This window comes from Talpa europaea, assembly GCF_964194135.1.
Source record: "Talpa europaea genome assembly, chromosome: 4".
Lineage (NCBI taxonomy): Eukaryota > Metazoa > Chordata > Mammalia > Eulipotyphla > Talpidae > Talpa > Talpa europaea.
In genome coordinates this window covers 137,406,550-137,427,300 of record NC_140070.1, presented here as the reverse complement: position 1 = coordinate 137,427,300, position 20,751 = coordinate 137,406,550, and the positions used below count along the sequence as shown (strand labels likewise).

Sequence of the window (20,751 nt, the reverse complement as noted above, 5' to 3'; positions counted from 1 at the left end):
GAAAGCTTCAAGGGAGCCTCCAATTCCTTGCTTTATCCAGTTCTAGAGAATCTCCTCACTGCCCCACATTGCATTGTCTCTCAGTTTCCATCACCTCCCACTTTCCTGTTCATCTATTTCAATGTTGTAAGGACACTTAGGGTGACATTGCAGCTACCTGGAGATCCCAGAGTTATCTTCTCAAATCAAGATCCTGAACTTAATCCATTAGCAGAATTCCTTTTGTCATGTAAATTAACATGGAAATTAGGATATGGATATTTTAGGGGGCCATTATTCAGCCGACCCCATAAAGAGATGAATTTTTTCAATAGTTCGAGTTCTTCTAGGGTCCAGTGTTATTTTCTATAGATATTCCTGTTGCTTTTGAAGATGTGAGTTACAATCATCCAATGTGGCATGTCTTTTTCCTAACAGCAGTAGAAACTTACCTAAAGATGTACTTATACTTAGTTTGTTCTACTAATGACCGATATTATAAATGATGTGTCCAAAGGAACATCTTAAGCAAGTGATAGTGTAGATGAAGCTTAAAGTACCACAGCTGGCAGTTGAGGAAAAGCAACTCCCTGGAGCTCAAATCTTCTTCCCAAAATCATTGCTCTGAGAATTTAATTATTCAATGGATTTCCTGAAGATTGTTCCTATACTGAAATAAACTATTTCTTTCTTGATATAAAACCATTATTTTAGCCACATTGCATGTTACACATTTGGAAGTTGTTCACTTGAAATTATTGACCAGAAACCATGTCTGATTGTTAAGAATTCATCCACAAGGCCATGAGAGGAGTTAATACCCTTCAGGTTAGTCAATATAAACCTCAAAGTCAGCTCTTCTTCAATTTAAAGAAGCAGTTATAAAAGACCTTTATAGTTATTACAAGAATGTCTCAGAACTTCTTAAGAGTACTCCAGCTTCAGGGCCTCCCTGGTGGCTCAGGGGGTTAAGATGCAGCCTGTGAAGCTGTCTGCAGCATGAGTTCCATCCCCGGCCAGCCAGGGAGCAACACGCATGGTGTGGCAGACCTCTCCTGACTCACCCGCTGCTCTCCTCAGCAGTGTATTTCGGTCAGTTTGCCTGTTCTGTTCCCTGCTCTGTCTCTGGTGAATCCTCTCACCCCCAGACCCCTGGCCTGTACCCCAGCACTTGTATGCATAAATATTTTTTTAAAAGAGTACTCCAGCTTTATTTTAAGTTTCTGTCACCATGATAGCAATGTAATGCCAATTATTTTGTGGAAAAGGAATTGCCCTTAGCTACAGAGGATGTGAATTTATGGAGAATTTTTGTTGCTATCTCCATAGCACTGCATTGCCCTCTGGGAAATGATCAGGTTGAAATATGCTGCGGGTTTCTTCAGATACCAGGACATGCTTTTGGAAGATATTTATCTAGAGACTCTCCAGGTATCCCCTAGCATCGAACTCTGTGAGTAACAACAGGCATTAGACCCAGCAAGCTATCTTGGTTGTCTTCATCTAGACTTCACTGAGGAATCACAAGACAAAGTAAAATATGGTCTTGGTGCTGCTTGGGTTGTATGTGATAACTTTACCCTTTTTTTATATATATTTTTTTATTTTTTATATCATTGTTCATTTTTAAATATTTGCTTCCCCCCAACCCCTCAGGTGTAGTTCCCATAGTTTCCTTCACCAATGCACCCGTGCACCATCACCTCAGTCCCCTGTGCTCCTCCCTCCCTCCCTCAGATCCCTCTCCCACCTCCTCCCCTGCAGGATGTCTCTGACTTATAATTGTCTGTTTTTGCTTTGTTGTGTTTTGTACTGTTATTATTTTTTTTCACTGATGTCTTATTTGGTTTCCCTATATTCCTGCTATAAGTGAAAACATGTGATATTTTTCTTTTTCCTTCTGTCTTCTCTCTCCTACATTGCTGGTGGGAGGACAAACTGGTCCAACCACTATGGAAAACTGTCTGTAGTTTCCTCAGTCTACTAAAAATGGAGCTACCATACAACTTGGCAATTCCATTCCTAGGGATCTACCCAAAGGACACAAAAACATGGATTCAAAAGAATACCTGTACACCTATGTTTATTGCAGCACTATTCACAATAGGTGAAACCTGGAAACAACCCAAATGCCCAAAAATAGATGACTGGATCAAGAAGATGTGGCACATACACACAATGGATTATTATTCAGCAATGAAAAAATATAAACTCATGCCATTCACAGCAACATGGGATGGAACTAGAAGGAACTTCACCCTTTTAAATGTAAGAGTAGTCTTTGCCAATAACAGCAGGGAAAGCCAGAAAATAGGTGTCAATCACTCTTCTTGCTGTTTAAGGAGTGTCTTATCTAGAATCAGGGAGATACATATGCAGGACTTTTAAGCTTTTACTGTTGTTTTAGTGAGGGTTCTCGAGGGAAACAGAAGCAGTGGGTTAGATATGTAGGAAGAGGTTTGTTATGATAAATTGGATGATTGGATGACACTGAGAAGCGCACAGTCTGCCTCCTGCAACCTGGAGACCTAAGAAAGTTGCTGATGCAATTCCTGTCTGGGTTGGAAGCCTTGAGAATCAGAAAAACTACTGGTGAAAAGCTCAGTCTGAGAGCATGAGAAGAACAATGTGCTGGCTTAAGCAGTAGAGGCAAAGGGGGTGAATTCCTTTTCCTGTGCCTTTTTGTTCTCTGCTCATGCCCTCTGTGGCAGAAATGATGTCCGCCATGCTGGGGAAAGCCAGCTCTTTCACCAAGTCATCAATTCAAGAGCTAAGCTCAGCCAAAAATATCCTCAGAGAAATACCCAAAAACAATGTTCAATCTGAGCATCCCATGACTTAGTCAAGTTGGCACAAAAATGAACTCTCGTGGCCTCTCAAGTCTTATAAATATTCTATAGAGACAGAGTGTGATTAACTATGAATGTTGTTTTGTTGTAGGCTATTTATTTATTTATTCACCATTCTAGAAAGGGTTTACCTTTCTTTATGGGAAAAAAAAAATCCATCTTCTCCCTGTCATGATGACCTATGTACTTGTTATATCTTTACTCTACAAAAATTGGAAGCACCTAGAAAAAATACATTTGAAGCAAAGTGATAAATATTTTCAAAGGGGGAGAATAGTGAGTACAAAGGGGAAAGTCAGCTAAGAAAAACATAAGGGTGAGTGATATTAGCACACTTAGAATAGATACCCTGTCTTCATTCCTGAGTTGTTGCTAATGGAAGACCCACAATGATGAGCCTGAACTCCCTAGCAAGAAAACAGTCATAAACAATAGTTCTTGCATGCCTTGCAGTGTTCATGAAACATAAAACTGGAATCATTCAGAAGAAAAACAGTTTGGTCCCACACTGGTAGCCCTCCTGGTCATCTGTCAGGAGGGGTGAGGTCTCTATAAGGTAGATCTTCCACCTCCTTGGCCAAAACCAGCATAAGAGCCTCCCCTAGCACAGTGGCAATGGGTCTATTGAAATTCACATCATGGATCTTCCAAAATCAAAACAAGCAATAGGTGCTCAATACTGTCCCCAATATAAACACATAGCATTATAGAAAGTGCTGGTTTCTTTATGTCTAGCCATCTGAGTCAGTGATAGGGTAACAAAGGTGATGAAATAAGAAAAATTCAGTTAGCAAACAACAATTATAAAGAGAATACAGAGTAGATGTGATTAAGAGAAATATGTCATCAACACAAAAAAATATTGACAGCTATGTTTATTACATGTTAGTGTGTGATGTTACATGTTTTGTGCCATTAAATATTGTCTATATAGAAACAGACAAGCTCCTAGCAATGATACCTTGGTAATGTGTGCATCCTGCCAAGGTTAGTGCCACCTGGACAATCCAGCAGACACTACTTCAATCAAAAGAAAGTAGCATTTCTTAGGGAAAGGTAGATTTTGCAAAAAACTGTTATAAAATTCGTCTTATCATAATTATAGCTTTTGTTTGAAAAACTGACATTTATCTTGGTGTGACATTTTCCTAATCCCTTGATGACTCTTAGTTGAAATACATGCAGAGTTAAAACTGTCATGTAAGTATAACATATGAATTTATAACTTTATAATTTATAATATAAATGATGCTATTATTAGATGACAGGGATGCTTGTCCTAACCAGTCTACAGATGACTATAAGGACAACTGTTAAAAAATGCCACCTTTGTTGCTATAGCCTTTATGATCTAAAAGGTTCTCATTTAACTGGATCCTAGAGAGTCCACAAAGTTGACAAGTCAATTAATGTTTAAGTTTTATTTTTATTTTTAAGAAAGTTGAGAGAAGAGACAGGAGGCACTGACCCATACACTAAGTAGGAAAGACAGGAAGGGAATTTTTCTGGAAAGCCAAATGAAAAAAGCACTTGGAAGAACCAAGTTGGTTTTTGGATAATAAATACAAGCATGTTAGCTGTTGATTCACTCCTACTTCACAACTCTTTAAGATTAAATAAGAGGCAAATCACAAGAACGTTTGCCCCCAGAAATTACACCAATGGAATATCCTCCATTGGTGATTAAGAGCCTCCATGACGAAGTTTGAAAGGGAAAGTCAACCCAAGTGAAAAGTTGAAAACTCGGTCTTGTGTTTGTTTTTTTTTTTTTGTTTGTTTGTTTTGTTTTTTTTTTTTTCAGTTCCAGAAGCAATACTTTAAACCTCAGTGTCCAGGTCTATATCTTGAGATAAAACTTACTAATTTCCCTTTCAAGAGATGGCCTGGCCCTAATTATACTCTGTAACGACCACAGTGAAAAACTGGGTTCCTGACTGACCCTAGCTCATTGTCCCTGATGATATGAGACCAGCTAACAACACCTCCCCATGCAAGGCCTTACATGTTCCTGATGGCCCCATAGCAAGTCCATACTTTTGAAAAGCCTACAGTGTGCCTTGTCATTGCATCACCACAAGGATGACTTACACACTGGCTCTTGATTTCCTGTCCTTTGTCCTATCTTCATGCCACTACAGTCACACTAAATATGCCTCTGGCTTCCAGGTTAGCAGAGAGGGCATAAGAGGTGTGGAATTGGTGCCTGTGTAAATTCCATGTTGTTAACGAACATTGTCCTCATTTTTATTCCCTTCTGTAAAGCCATTCTGGTTTACGTATCTCAGGAACTGAGAATTCCTGCCTTCTTCAGACTTCGCAGTCCATCTTTTTAAAAGTGAATTTTTGAGTTTTTGTTCTGCAAGTGGACATGTTTTAATAGAGCAGTGATTCTTGGTTACTATGAAAATACAGAAATCCAGTTCCACTCTCAAATTCTAATTCAGGATATCTCTGTGGTGGAGTTTAAAGATACGTGGTTTTAAAACTTTCAGAGGGGATTCTCATTTGCATCCAGCTTTTACTAGAGTTGTGGAGAAAACTGCCTTTGATTTATGCAATTTATCCAATCATTTCTATACAAGACACAAAAATAGCACACAAGTAGCACTTACAGTGACATCCACCAAGGTAGGTGATACCCTTGATTTAGAGGATTTAGAAGCAAAAAATCCTCTTTTTTCCCCTATTTCTTTTTGTAGGATAAGATGGAAAAAGGTCAAGGAGAAAGGTTTCAGAGATATACTCATTTATAAATCCTCATTTAAATAGATCTACAAACCAGCATTGCCAACTCTGTATTTAATGAATTCTACTTTAAAGCATTATGTTAAGTACTAAAGCTAAGGAGATCAATAAAATATATGTTAAGTATGAGATTACTCAGAAACCTAGGCAGCAGGGGGTGGTAAAACCCTGAGCCATATGGGCAACTCCAAATATAAAACTGGTTGTACATGAAACTTGATCAGCATGCAGAAAACTTCAATGTGAGTCAAACATAATATAATGAAAGAGCATTGGGTGGGGGCCAGTGACTTGAGTCCTAACTCCCCATCAGCTATGAATTCCTCTCAGGTTTCTGACTGGATGCATCTGTGGATTTCCAAAGCCCCTTCCTGTTCTAAGTTCCCCAGCTTTGCAGTCATCCTATAATCATCTATTTCTGATGATAATTCTGTTTCTGATTCTCTTGCCTTATTTTTCTTTTGCAGATTCTGTTCATGGGCATGATGACTGAGTACTATCACTACTTTTTCACAACCCTGGTAAGCACCCCTAATAGAAATCTACCCCACACAATAGAAAACATCTTCAGTTATTTCAAAATCAGCCTACCCTTCAAAGGCAGAATATTGTCATGGAGATTTGTCTTCCTTTCCTAAGAACCCAGAAGTGCTGAATGATGGGTACCTTCCTCTCTCCTTCCCTCCTTCTAAGAGCATCAATGCATGTGTACCCAGAAAGGGATTAAAATGAAACTTTGATTAAGTTGAAATTGTTAAAGTGCAAATTATTCATAAAGAAAAACCAACTATATTTTCTATATACATGAGAAAATGCAACAAAGTGTGTCTTGGTATTCTCTGATCTGTTGTGCTTTACCCACTAGTGTCCGGTCAATATCTGGGTTAGACAGGGGCTGCCTATCAGGTGTTTTGAACTCTGTCATGAGGGGGAGCTTGGGAGGTATTCTGAGTGTGGATTATTTTGCAGCCTGAGAAAAATCATGGCTCCAAAAACTTAGAAATTCCTAAGAAACTATCAATGGAACACCTTACATTTCATGAGATCAGCAAATCAAGGGAGAATGATATAGGGCATTTAACACCTCAAAATTATGTAATGGTTCTCATTCAGCCACTTTCAAAAATCACCTCCCCAAATACTCCACTTCCTTAGAAGGGAAAACCTATAACCAACCACCTTTGCTAATCTATAAATGTGTGTCGACTAAACTCTACCCAGATTCTGGGAGATTCAGTACCATTTACCAAGATCAACAAGGTAGTCTAGTGAGTGATAAAAATCAAAGTAATTGGAACAAGGATCATAGTAGTGATAGAAGTAGGAACAGTTTCTGACAGAATACAGGGGTGCAGAGATTATCAGGAGAACAATGGTTAGGAGCATTTGTCAACATTCTTACTGCTCCCCCAATTGAGTGGGGTGCAAGATAGATTGTTTTATACCCAAGTTTCCATGCTCTTCCTTCCCACTGATGTCCTGATCAGGTCATCTGTGCAAACATTCAAGGAAAATGTCAAGAACTGGAAAGTACCTTATTCTGTTCGCAAATACGGCCCCGTCCCCATCATGAGGAACACCCAGATGTTATGCAAGGCAACATGGCCCTCTAGCTCAGATTGTTCTCTCATGCCCAGCTGCACACATGCCTAAGAGCTGATTTTTCTTTTTAATGTAAGAAAGAATGAAACTTAAGTAGACTGCTTTTCAATAGAGCCCTTTGAGGGGTGAACACACTCTTGTGTTCATCCTTCACTCACAGAAGAGAATGAAAATCCGTTCTCTATGAAACTTCAGTCATGAGGCCAAACTACTTCCACCCATGTTTCATGTACTCATTTTAGCAACACTGCTTTTATATACTGTTGAACTCTTCAGGGATTTGATATGCATCTTGGAAGGTTCTGTCTGACCTCCTGAAGCTTGAGTCACTTTCCTTGTAGTCATGGACTGTGTGAAAAGCGTTGTTCTTTCCTTGGTTTTACTCCTTCAATTTGCTTCTCTCAGCATTTTCCTTTGGTTTTTATCTGTGTTCTGTCATGCTTTCCTTTTTTAAATCTTACTCTGTCTGTGAGTATTAATAAAACATAACGATGAAAGAAAATTAGTTACTTAGCACCAGGGAGAAATAGAATACTTTAAAAGGCAATTCACTTTTTCTGACACTTTCCTAGGAGCACAGAGCTACACTCATACAGTTCTAGTATCTAATGCAAAATAATCCTGGGACAGGGTCACGAGGGGAGTGACATAGAGAACAGTCATTCACAAAAACAAATCTGTATGCAGCTTCTGCAAATACAAATCATTGAGTATTTCTGAAGCTGCTCTTTTGTGTAATCACAATCATCAGTGATAATGTACTAGCTTGTATTGGGCTTTCAAAAAGCAGTTACACTATTAGACCATTTTTATGGACGTTTGTTTCCACTTCAATGCTATTTTGAAAGTTTGTTTTTGTCTTGAATATGAGAACACCAGGATTAATGATATACTTTAGTGTTTAACCTTTTTACATGAAAAATGTTGAAATTAGCACATGAGTGTTTTAAATGTGAATCAGTTAAAAAAAAAAAAAAACAACTCAGCCTCTTCTCTTAGGAATGACACTGGGGTTAAACTTATTTTCCTGAAACACTGTCTGAAACTGAACAACTTCCATTGTTATGATACTCACGTCCACACGGCCATCTGCTCCGGTTTCTCCTCTGAAGGGAAACCTTTGCTTCTTATTGTGAACCTGTGAACTGTGACTATTCTCCATGCTCTCATTGTATGCGACCTGGGTTATTTTCAGTGAGTCTTGGGATGGTATATTTTCCTAGCAGGAAACACTGTTCTGTGAAATGCACATTCAATTTCCACAGTTCACCTTCTAGGCAAGACACAGGCAAGCTGAGGCAACAGACATGATGGAAAAGGATGGTATTGACCCCAATGAGTGGGTGATTCTTGATCCAATCCCATCACCACTCAGAACCTCAGTTTCCTCATCTATGAAATAAAAGTACTGAAACAAATGGACACAAAGATCCCTTCTAACTCCTCAAAAACTCCATCTAGGAACCTTCTCAGAGTGTCATCTTCCACACCTAAGGGTGTTCTAATGATCAGCAGTCCTATTCCTCTTGTTGGCTTATTCGAACATTAGCTGTGTTGCAAACAATGGATGGAAATTAAGACCGCTTACAGGCTTAATGTTTTTTACACAGAAGGCAAATGAGATACAATGGCAAATGTTCATTTATACAAGGAGTGTAATCGTGGCTGCCATTTCTGCTGCGATCTATTTGCCACTTTCGCCATCACTCATTCTCCTGTGTATGAAAAACATTGAAAACATGAACTCTGCTTTTATCCTTTTTCACCCTGCACAGGACTTATTTGCTCTAGATCTGGAACTGTACAGGTACAGTGGCGTCAACATGACGGGGTTTCGGCTGCTGAACATTGACGACCCGCACGTGTCCTCCATCGTGGAGAAGTGGTCCATGGAGAGGCTGCAGGCCCCGCCCAGGCCCGAGACCGGGCTGTTAGACGGCATGATGACAGTAAGTCTTTCTCAAACAAACACCTGTATATTTAAGATAAATATTGAAATACAGGGAAAATAAATCAGATCATGTTTGAATTCCCTAGGGGTGAGGTTAGAATGTCACATGCTGGGCCTCCCTGGTGGCCCAAGCAGTTAAGTCTCAGCACTATGAAGCTATCAGCAGCCACTGCAGCATGAGTTCCATCCCTGGCCAGAGAGCTGACCCACATGGTGCAGCAGACCTCTCCTGTCTTGCCCTCTGCTACCTTTAGCTGTGTATTTCAGTCGATCTGTCTGTTCTGCTCCCCACTCTGTGTCTGGTGAATCCTTTCAAACCCAATCCCCACACCTCTGGCCTGTACCCCAGCTCTTGTATGAATAAACAAATCTTTAAAAAATAATAATATCAGAAACACAAAATCTATGATCTCCTATCTTGACTGATAGGAGAGAAGGAGCAACATTTTACTTATTTTGAAGGCAGGTATTGGCTACTCTCAAGATCTGACTGTGCTGCCTCAGATAATAGCATTCAGTGTAGTTGTCACATCGGACATACGGCGACAAAGCAGAAACCCAAGCAAAGTAAGGGCAGGCGGGGGGGATGCACCCCTGGGAAGGTGCCTGCAGGAAGGAGTGAGAGAGGGGGAGATGCAAGATGCCTCTAAGTGACAGACCCAGCTTGCCCTCCCTGCCTCAGCCGCATCTCAGCAAGGAGAAGCATGTGCTTGAAGGTGCCAGCTCCACATACAGCTGGTGCGCTCACTCCTCTGTCCCGCGTGTGTGCTGGCATCCCGGGCACATACTCACAGGCTTCACACCAGCCATATGCTGCCTTGGAGCATTTGCCAAGCCTGCCTTCTGACAAGGGAGGGGCTCTGCCAAGCAGATACATTGGAAACCGCCTTAACAGACATCTCCTAGCTCACATTTGTCTTTTTGTTGTCAAATGCACGTTCCTCACGTGATTTTTCTAATGAAGCTCCCTGTGTAATGAAGAAAATAACAGGAAGTTTTAAAAAATCAGCTTTCAATGTAGGAACTGTGTCATCTAAGGAGGAAGATATTGGGCATGCGAGCAGGTAATAGCATTTTAAATTGGCATAGTATTTCATTCTCTTTTCCCATCATCTGGAGAAGTGCTCTTGCTTTTAAGATGCAATTTACCGATAACTGCAAAGTATCATCTCCCAGAGAAATGAACTTGGGGTTTCTTTTCTTTTTCTCCCTTTTCTTAAAATGAGTAACAAATGAAAAGAAATAAATGAATGAATGAAGTAGTTCCAGATGATGCTGTGTGCAAGATCCCTAGTTTTTCAAACCTAAAATAACTTCTCAAATATACAAAGTGACCTGAGAGATAATAATGGAAAGTATTTTGGTACAAATGAGTCCTGCAGTGATTTGAAACATTGCTTTGAATAAAGATAAACACATGCAGTTTGCAGCAACATGGATGGAGCTGGAAGGGATCATGCTCAGCAAAATAAGTCAGAAAGAAAAAGAAAAAGAAAAATACCGGATGGTCTCACTCATAGCAGGAATTTAGAAAACCTAAGTAATGGACCAGGAAAAAGACTAATTAATACAAAGTAAAAATCAAAATCAACAAGCAACTGTAAACCAGAGACATACTACAGGGGGGTGGGAGGGAGGGGCAGGGAGAGGAAGGACTAGGGTCAAAATAAGGGGGGGGTGCAATTGTATAGGGAATATAACCAAAATGATAATGCATACATTGTGCAAAAAAGAAAAATGATGTAAGAATTATATAAAATAAAATATTAGTTAAAAAATTTAAAAAATTAAAAAAAGAACAATTAGAGAATATCCAGGCATATCCAGTAGAAGTGTAAAAAGGCATAGGTTAAAGAAAAAGAGATGGGAGATGCACACACACACACACACACAGAGACATACACAGAGCGAGAGAGACACTAATATATCAATTTTTGTCTTTATCCTTTTGGATTTGTGATTCTAGTTGGTTCAAATCTGGTTCAAAATCATCTGCCTTTTTCCTTCTCCCCACTCCCCACGCCCTCCCCACGCCTGCCCTGCCCCCACCTCTCAAGATTTATTTCACAGGATAAAATCTCAAATAATTTTACCTGTATTTTTTTAAACACTAAACGTAACATGATTTGGAGCTATATTGATACAGATTTGGGATTCAGGCCAAGCATTAAATATGCATCACAAGTATGACTTCATATACTCTCACCCCAAAAAGCATCTGTTTTGTTCATGATACTGAACTGACAGAAGAGTTTGTACACATTGACTGAGTTGAAGAAATCCACTGAAAAGAGGGGGCAGAGCTATATAATTCATACCTTCACACCCAGTCAAGCAGGATGGAAGGTGCAGCTGCCCCCCTAGGGCTGACCCTGGGGCCTGGACAAAGGGCCACCCAGGGGCAGAGCATGGCAGAGCCCAGTGCCAGTGGATGGAAGAAACCCCATTCTGCCTATAGGTTATTACAGTCATCACACGTAAGAGAGGTGCGATAGCAATTGATATTTATTATTGTTTTTGTTTTTATTATAAACTGTAAAAAGGAAAAGGAAAATTATTCCAAGCAGAAGAGGGAGTCTCACTAGGATGCTGTAGAAGTGGGTAGAATCCCTACGCCATACATGTCAATACTAGTTGAAAAAAGTGGTTAGATCAGTGCCTGCTACAAGTGGGTTCCTAGAGTCATGCAGGTAAGACTGAAATCAATCCCAGGAAGCAAACTGCTGATCTTTATTTAGCCAAAGACTCCATTTTGCAGATCACTGTTTCCAGAAGCAGTAGCTCACTTGGGAATGTAGAACCAGAGTCCCAGGAAGGTTAAAGGACAAGTATGTGCAAGATTATCCCATTGACTAAGCTCTAAGTCAAGAGAACACAGCTCATGTCCCTAGAAACTTTGACTCCAGGAATAATAGATTCAATTAAAGAAAAAAAATATTGACTTTAAAAATAGTTCAAATTGAGCTCACTAAGAAAACTGTTACTAAGCCAATCGAATACAAAAATAGTGAAACTCATTACTTAAAAACGTCTTGAGACTAAAAAAAAAAAGAGGACTTTATCAACTGGAATGATAATTAACTGAATAGAAGTTTGGAGTGATTTTGCAAAATCTACTTCACTCTTTTTTGCCATCTTTAAATTTCTCTCAGCACCTGGTGGATCCGATCTATAGACTTTTTGACAGACAGGAGTAAAGGAGTGACCCATTCTCAGATAGACTCATCCCTGCTTGTGAAGCAAAATTTTATAACTCATTTCTCCATTTGGAGTCATGTGGTATATTTTATAAAGTTCTTAAAGTATTAGGTGAAATTTTGCAAATGAGAGAAATTTCTGGAGGGAGAAAAGAATGACATGCCCAACTCCACTCCCAAAAGGAATGACTACTTACAGTCTCTATCAGGAAAGCAAGTGCTCACAAGGGCTGGAATATTCTGAGCAAGTTCCAAGTCTGATCTTCAGATACCCTCCCAACCTGCTGTTGAATTTGATTCATTAACTACAACCCTTTTTTTTTTTAAAGATTTCTTTTTTACTTATTTATTTTATTTATTTATTTATACAAGCACTGGGTACAGTCAGAAGCGCGGGAGGGTGAGAGAATCCACCAGAGCCAGAGCGGGGAGCAGAGCAGGCAGAAGGACCGAAGTACACTGCTGAGGGGAGCAGCGGGCGGCAGGAGAGGTCTGCGCACCATATGGGACCCTCCTCCGGTGGCCGGGGAGCAGCTGGGGATCAAACCAGCGCTGCAGAGGCTGCAGGCAGCTTTGCAACCCAGCGCTCAACCGCTGTGCCACCTGGGAGGCCCTAACTACAACCCTTTTAACCCTAGTAAATGGAAAAGACCAAGATGAGTGTCCTGATCTGGAAATCACCTGATATTTGCAGCAGTTTTTTTCTTCCCAATATGAACAATAGCCACCTAAAAACTGAGAAACAAAATCAGATACTGAAATATTGAGCTACAGTAGCTTCTGACACAATGGTGTTGATCTTAACACTGTACTTAACATGGACACTCCAAAAATATTTGTTCTCTAAATCAGTCTTTTGTGGCTGATCTGAGTTGCCTCTTATTTTTTTTTTTAAGAACTCAAGACAAAACAGAGCCATGACTCCAATTTACTATGGGGTGTGAGGAATTATTTTAGAGAAAAATAGCTTTGGAGAGTGAAAACTGTCATCTAGAGAATAAATGGCTGCTGAGATCAAACACACAGGAGTTAAGGAAGCAGGCAGAGCGATTACATAGGTAAAGGCAGGTACGCAAAGTGGCATTGAAGCTACAATATGTTTCCCTCCACAGACTGAAGCAGCTCTGATGTATGATGCCGTGTACATGGTGGCCATTGCCTCCCACCGGGCTTCCCAGCTGACAGTCAGCTCCCTACAGTGCCATCGACACAAGCCATGGCGCCTTGGACCCAGATTTATGAACCTGATCAAAGAGGCAAGTGTTGCTTGATTTATCTCTGATGTATCCATTTGGTGTGGTTCTATCTACTGGGTCCTGTTGGCATGATATCTATCTACAAGGGAGGAGCAGTCCTCGCCAATCAGTCTGCTGGGATTTCAGTGGTAAATTTTGTCTAGAAATGTTATCAGGTATTTCCCAGCATGATGTTGAAAATTTCCACTGACATAACACTCATCCTTCATTTCAGCTCTGGCCCCAGCTGCTGCCGGCCCCCCACACAAGTTCACAAGAACCCATCAGTTCTTATCTCATAATCTGTTGAGTTAGGAGCAGGGTGGTCCTTCACTGGAGGATACCAGAGAGAATTCCTACATGATCAATTTATAATCCTATTGTCTCCCAAGCCGTAGGCTGTAAGGACTAGATGGAAGAACTTCTTTGCTATCACTACTCAAGAGTATATGGCACTTGAGGGGGGAGGAGCATTCCTGATTATTGCCCCTGAGCTTCCCTCCATCTTTTTTGTTTTCTTTTTTTTTTTTACTATTTTTATATTCCCCATACAATTACAACCCCCTTATTTTGACCCCAATCCCTCTTTTCCCTGCCCTCCCAAAGTGTGTCTCTGGTTCATAGTTGTTTGTTGATTTTGATTTTTACTTTCATATAGTTATTCTTTTTCCTGGTCCCTTATTTAGGTTTTCTAGATTCCTGTTATGAGACCATCCGGTATTTTTCTTTTTCTTTCTGGCTTATTTCGCTGAGCATGATCCCTTCCAGCGCCATCCATGTTGCTGCAAATGGCATGTGTTTATCATTTTTGAATGCTGAGTAATATTCCATGGTGTATATGTACCACATCTTCTTGATCCAGTCATCTATTTTTGGGCATTTGGGTTGTTTCCAAAGCTTAGCTATTGTAAATAGTGCTGCTATTAACATAGGGGTGCAGGTGTTCTTTGGAATTGATGTTTCTGTGTCCTTTGGGTAAATACCTAGGAGTGGAATTACTGGATCATATGGAAGCTCCATCTTTAGCAGATTGAGGAACCTCCACACAACCATAGTGGTTGGACCAGTTTGCACTCCCACCAACAGTGCAGAAGAGTTCCTTTTTCTCCACATCCTCACCAACATTTGTTGTTGCTAGTTTTTTTTAATGTGTGCCATTCTCACTGGTATGAGATGGTATCTTATTATAGTTTTGATTTGCATTCCCCTGATTGCAAGTGATGTTGAACATTTTTTCATATGCCTAGTGGCCATTTGTATTTCCTCTTTGGAGAAGTTTCTTTCTAGCTCTTCTGCCCATTTTTTGACTGCATTATTTTCTTCGTTTTTGTTGAGTCTCATCAGCTTTTCGTAGATTTTTGGGCTCAGTCCTTTATCATTAGTGTTGGGTGCAAAAAATTTTCTCCCAGTCAGTGGGGTTTCTCTTTGTTTAGGTTATTGTTTCTTTTGCTGTACAGAAGTTCTTTAATTTGATGTAGTCCCAGCTGTTTATCTTTGCCTTCACTATCACTGCTTTGGGTGATGTGTCTGTAAAGATGTCTTTGAGGTGCATGTCATGTAGTATTTCGCCTATATTTCCTTCTATATATTTTATGACTTCAGGTCTTATGTCTAGTTCTTTAATCCATTTTGAGTTGGTTTTTGTGTATGGTGTGAGGTAGTAGTCAAGCTTCATTCTTTTGCATGTAGCGACCCAGTTTTCCCAGCACCATTTACTGAACAAACTTTCTTTGCTCCAGTGCATATTCTTTGCTCCTTCGTCAAAGATTAGTTGGCCATGGATCTGTGGGTTTACCTTTTTGTTTTCTTTAAGGACAATTTGACTTCTTTTCCCAAGGCCGTGTTCTAAGACCTAGATAGTTAGGTATCCCTGGACTATCTTCAAACTCAGCCTATACCTCAGGGTGTGTTCCAAGTTGATGAGAAGAAATGAGGCTCTGAGGAGCAGCCAGGTGTGACTGAGCAGTACCTACCCTCCTCAGTAGTGCTGCCCTAGTGCTTTCCCTATGGGATGCAGGATTTACCTTCACAGCAAGCATAACTTTATCCCTTTCCATACTGAGGAAGGTTGTGGTGAGACAACACCATGAGAAAGAAGAATGGGAGAGAATATGGTACGGGGGAAGAATGCCCAGCCCAGAGCAAGGGAGGAAGCCCAGAGAGACGCCTTCTCTGGACTCTGTCTATACTGGGCTTTCCAGCACCCTTAGGCCCTCTTGGCCATTCACCCTACTTCCTTTTGAAAGATGATTCTGATCTATAGGAGTGAGGCCCAGACAGGCAGGATGGATGAGGTTTGACAATACTCAGGCTCCAAGGCAAGGGTCTTTGTGAGACTGGGATTAGGTTGCAGTAAGCAGCTAGAAGTGCCCTGGGCACACAATTCCAGGAGGCACCCCATCTCAGGCTTGACACCAATAAACTCCAGGAGATGGACAGGTCATGTTTCTTAAATTTTGTGCCCTACCTTCTCTTTTACCTCACCCTAGTCTTTGCCTGGTGACTGCGCTTTAAATCCCAACTCTACTGGGCCTCCCCTGGTGGTGCAGCAGTTGAGTGCTGGGCTGCAAAGCTGCCCGCAGCCTCTGCAGTGCTGGTTCGATCCCTGGCCGCTGGCAAGGGTCCCACACGGTGCACAGACCTCTCCTGCCGCGCCCTCTGCTCCCCTCAGCAGTGTATTTCATCAGTCTGCCTGTTCTGTTCCCTGCTCTGGCTCTGGTGAATTCTCTCACCCTCCCACACTTCTGACTGTACCCAGTGCTTGTATAAATAAAATAAATAAATAAATCTTTAGAGAAAAAATAATCCCAACTCTACTAACATTTATGAGCAATCCAAGTTCAATGAGCTACTTAAACTCCTTGTGTCTTACTTTTTTCACCTGTAAAATGGGGATAACATCATCTAGCTGACAGTGTTACTGCAAGGTAAAGGAGGAAGATTATGAAGAACCATGCAGGAACATAGCAAGAATGTGAAAGATGAGCTATTCTCTGTCCATTGGAATGGGCCGCTGATATCATCCTCATTCAAGTTCCTGAGAATGATGCCAGGAATTTGAAACTGGCAACACAACCACAAAGGAATCACAAATAGGCATGAAATGAAATACCCTCTCTGACAGCTACATGAATCTGACACACTGTCCCTAAGAGAAGAACATCACACAGCTGCATCTCTTCCCGCAGAGATTGTGGTTAGGTCCTAAGTCACCATCCTGATCACCTTGATCTCTAACAAGAAAACAGCTGGTTTCTTTTTATCTCACACCAATGCATGGAGAGGTAAGAGGCCACATGAAAGGTTGGGATCAAACACCCAGAGCACCCCAAGTACCTTCTGCCTGGTACTTCAGTGGCATAAGAAGGTGACATTACCAAGCTCCATTTAGACATGTTTAAAGAAATAATGAGCTCCAAGATGAGGGACCACACTGAAAGCAAGAAAGCATTTAACATTCCTTTACTCCAAAGAGCAAATTCCCCAATCTCGGGCTCCACAGCGGGGATGGGGCAGGAAGAGGGAAGTGGTGCATTGGAAACCTGTATGGCCATCATGTTCCTCCTCTCTTTTGTCTTCTGAGTCACGATGCCATATGCTACCTTTGGCAGGATAGAGAGTCCTGCAGAGAAACTGGGGTTGAGGGAAAACAAAAGAAATGTCCCTGCTATTGAATGGCTGGCACTGAGGGAATTCTCAGACAGCTAAAACATGCCAAAGTTGGAAAAATGCAGGTGTTCCTCTCAAGGAGTACATAATCCAACAACATTCTGCTGGCATCAGGTTCCATTAGGAAACATGAAATAAAATGGTTGGTCCTGATGCTGCCCCTGACTTCATCTTTTAGTAACTATTTCTAAAGGATTTCCAAATCAAAAATAATATAAAGGCGCAAGTCAGCATATTGAATTTATGGGGCGAAGATCAAATTCGTCACAGGAGGTAAACTTCCTGGGCAGAGAGATAGTTGCCCGCACACTAATCCCTAATAACTCCACGCATCATTTGGAATCAGTGTGCCTTTCAGACAGGTCTCAAGCCAACTACCTTTCAGCATTTGGGGTTGAGGGAAAAGAGAAAGAATTCAAGAACACATTAAGCATGATGAACACGTTACAGAGTTCTTTCTCTGGGCATTTGCTAAATGTTACATTCTAAATTCCTACTCCGCAAGTATATATGGACTTCATTATGTAAGTAACACTAACTTGGCACTATCCAGAAACATCTCCCCCCAAAATGAATGTGGCTCCACTATCTACTAATATAAATTTTACTGTCTCCTGTTTCCGGGAGTTTCATATATGACATATACTGCCTAGCAACTAGCTGGCACGCAGTGGTTGCTCAATAAAAGGCAGCAACTGTTCAATCAAAGGTTCTGCTAAAAAGTGTGCATCGTTTCAGGTGTTTTTCAGGAAGATGATGTAATGCACGTAAAACATGAAGCCCACCGCCTAGTGGGTGGAAGCACACATGCTTGCTAGTGCTATTTTTGACATCACCATCATTATTATTGGACCCCCAACTGAAGTAGCAGTTTGCAAAAAGGCAGCGTAGGGGCAGGAATGGACACAGTGCAGGTTTTCTAGGATCCCATGCAGACCGGGTAAAGGAGGAGTCAGAGTCCTCAGTGGTTTTTGCAGGTTTTTTATTTTGATTACCAGGTACACAGCAGGCAGGGGCGCTGGGGGGCCGGGAGACTGGCAGGCCTGCCAGCCCCCAGCAAGTCTTCACTCTGGCCTCTCTGACCTTCTCTCAAATTCTCTCTGCTCTTCTCATGGCTCTGCTTCTCTCTTGGCTTCTCTTCGGCTTCTGCTGCTCTTGCTTCTCACTCTGCTTCTGCCGGTGTCCCTGTGACGCCGCCCTTAAAAGCACAGTCAAATCCCATCTACCCATGCCCACACCCTACTCCAGGTGCCTGCCATCAGGCATGCATTCAGAACCGCAGGGTTCCATCATCTGTCCTGCTGGCAGGAGGGCAGAGAAGCCTGATACCTTTTACCTACCCTACAGGCAGTAGGACATAGCAGTGGAAGTTTAGCCCTTGGGGGCTGGCAAGCAGCATACAGGGGGAAAATGCAGTGGTTCCAGAGAATGAGGGGACTGTCCATCATTAAGCATGGACGTGACTCCTCAAGTGGGAGTCAGAGACATCAGGTACTAGTCAGCGAGCCTGAGCTACCAGGAGAACCCAGCAAGCCCCACCTCAGGTCATTCTGGCAAATGTTAGCTGACATGAGGACTGAGGAGGCTGAAGTGCTTTCCACCTGCCTTCAGTTACAGTTACTGTTCCTGGAATAAGTTCCAGCTGGTCTGGAGAACTCACAGGGAGCAGCTGAGGGAGGAACAAGCCCATTGAGGTATCTGAGCAGGAGAGTCTGTAGTCACCAGTGCCGGATGAGCAGTGAAATGTGGGTACAGCAAAACAAATCACTGATTCAAGGTTAGGACAGTCGGTTTCAACTATTTTCTGACCCTTCCTTAAACTGATTCCAACCATGAATCCATGGCTCCCCTAAAAGGCCTACAAATTGTTCTGAAATCTCAAGGGCCTTACAAACCCCTTAGGTTCCCTGAAATCCATGCAAAGAGTGTGCAGAACAGGTGTTTAAAACAGAATGTGGTTAAAACGGAGCCCCAGTACAGTGAACAGAAAAAATATAAATGAAACTTAAGAAGCCCTATGGGCTTGGCTGGAGAGGCCCCATGCAGAAGTGGTGAGAAATAACTAAGTAACTCTGGAGATATAATTGGTGACAGTGCGTGCTGAGCTGAGAATCTCAAATTTGATTAATAATTGATAAGAAGTCACTGTTCTTGAGGAAGAGACAAAATGATCTTTCAGATAGTTTATCTTGGTAGCTATGTGTAGATTGTACTAAAAGAGACAAATGCTACGAAAATTGTCAAGGAATTGTAGACATCTCCGTTTGGAAGAAATCTTCTCTCACAAAGAACTAAAAGGGGGAAGCAATTTATTTTTTTTAATTTAAATTTTATTTTTATATTCCCCATACAATTACAACCCCCTTATTTTGACCCCAATCCCTCCTTTCCCCGCCCCCCCCCAACCCCCATAGAGTGTCTCTGGTTCATAGTTGTTTGTTGATTTTGATTTTTACTTTCTTATAGTTATTCTTTTTCCTGGTCCCTTATTTAAGTTTTCTAGATTCCTGCTATGAGTGAGACCATCCGGTATTTTTCTTTTTCTTTCTGGCTTATTTCGCTGAGCATGATCCCTTCCAGCGCCATCCATGTTGCTGCAAATTGCATGTGTTTATCTTTTTTGAATGCTGAGTAATATTCCATGGTGTATATGGACCACATCTTCTTGATCCAGTCATCTATTTTTGGGCATTTGGGCTGTTTCCAAAGCTTAGCTATTGTAAACAGTGCTGCTATAAACATGGGGGTGCAGGTGCTCTCTGGAATTGATGTTTCTGTGTCCTTTGGGTAAATACCTAGGAGTGGAATTGCTGGATCATATGGAAGCTCTATGGTTAGTAGGTCAAGAAATCTCCACACAGCTCTCCATAGTGGATTCCAGAGAAGTAGACAAGTGATTTTTGAGGTCATGTCCTAACATCTCCCTTAGGTCTAAATTCATCTAGTTAATTCCCTGTTGAAAAAAATATCCACTTGGATCCCCCCACCCCCTGCCACCTCCATACCATACATTCCCAAACAAAAGTCGTTGCTGTTATTACTACAACAGACCCGATGTCAATGCCCACATGACTGGTATGTCAAACACACACAACCGAGACAGGAAGAGAAATTTGGATATTTTAAATTATCCAATGACTATCTGGGCAGAGTCTATAACTTTTGTTTACTTAGGGTAATGACAGTGCTGATGTCTCTTTCAAGTTGAGCCTCAGCTTATATAGTAATTAGGAAATCTGATCTAAGAGATCAATGAGACCTCTAACTTGATTTAACATCAAATTTCTCTTCTCCTTGACGAGTCTGGGAGACTCTAGGGAAATGAAGGAGCACAGCTGACTTCTCTTTCTCTTTTCCTTGTTTCCTTCCTCACCACGCCCTGAGCTGCTGAGCCCCTGCCACGCTCAAAGTGAGTCAGGGGCGCTTCTCGCTTGCCTGGTTTGTCTGTGCTCTCTGGATTCAGAACATAGTTTAAACTGGTGCGTCTGGTGTGCTTGGGAGATTTTTAAAGCTAATTCTTTTTC

General features: G+C 41.4%; 1 protein-coding gene across 2 annotated transcripts in view; it reads left to right on the top strand.

Annotated features, from left to right (window-relative positions):
* GRIK1 (glutamate ionotropic receptor kainate type subunit 1) overlaps positions 1–20,751 on the top strand; it is a gene marked incomplete at both ends in the record, with an annotated part of 352,921 nt that overhangs the window by 241,036 nt on the left and 91,134 nt on the right. For both annotated transcript variants that reach the window (XM_084231835.1, XM_084231834.1), the window contains 3 exons: positions 6,041–6,094; positions 8,951–9,124; positions 13,436–13,579. In XM_084231835.1, coding sequence (XP_084087961.1) covers positions 6,041–6,094; positions 8,951–9,124; positions 13,436–13,579 — 372 coding nt within the window. The remainder of the gene's footprint in view (positions 1–6,040; positions 6,095–8,950; positions 9,125–13,435; positions 13,580–20,751) is intronic.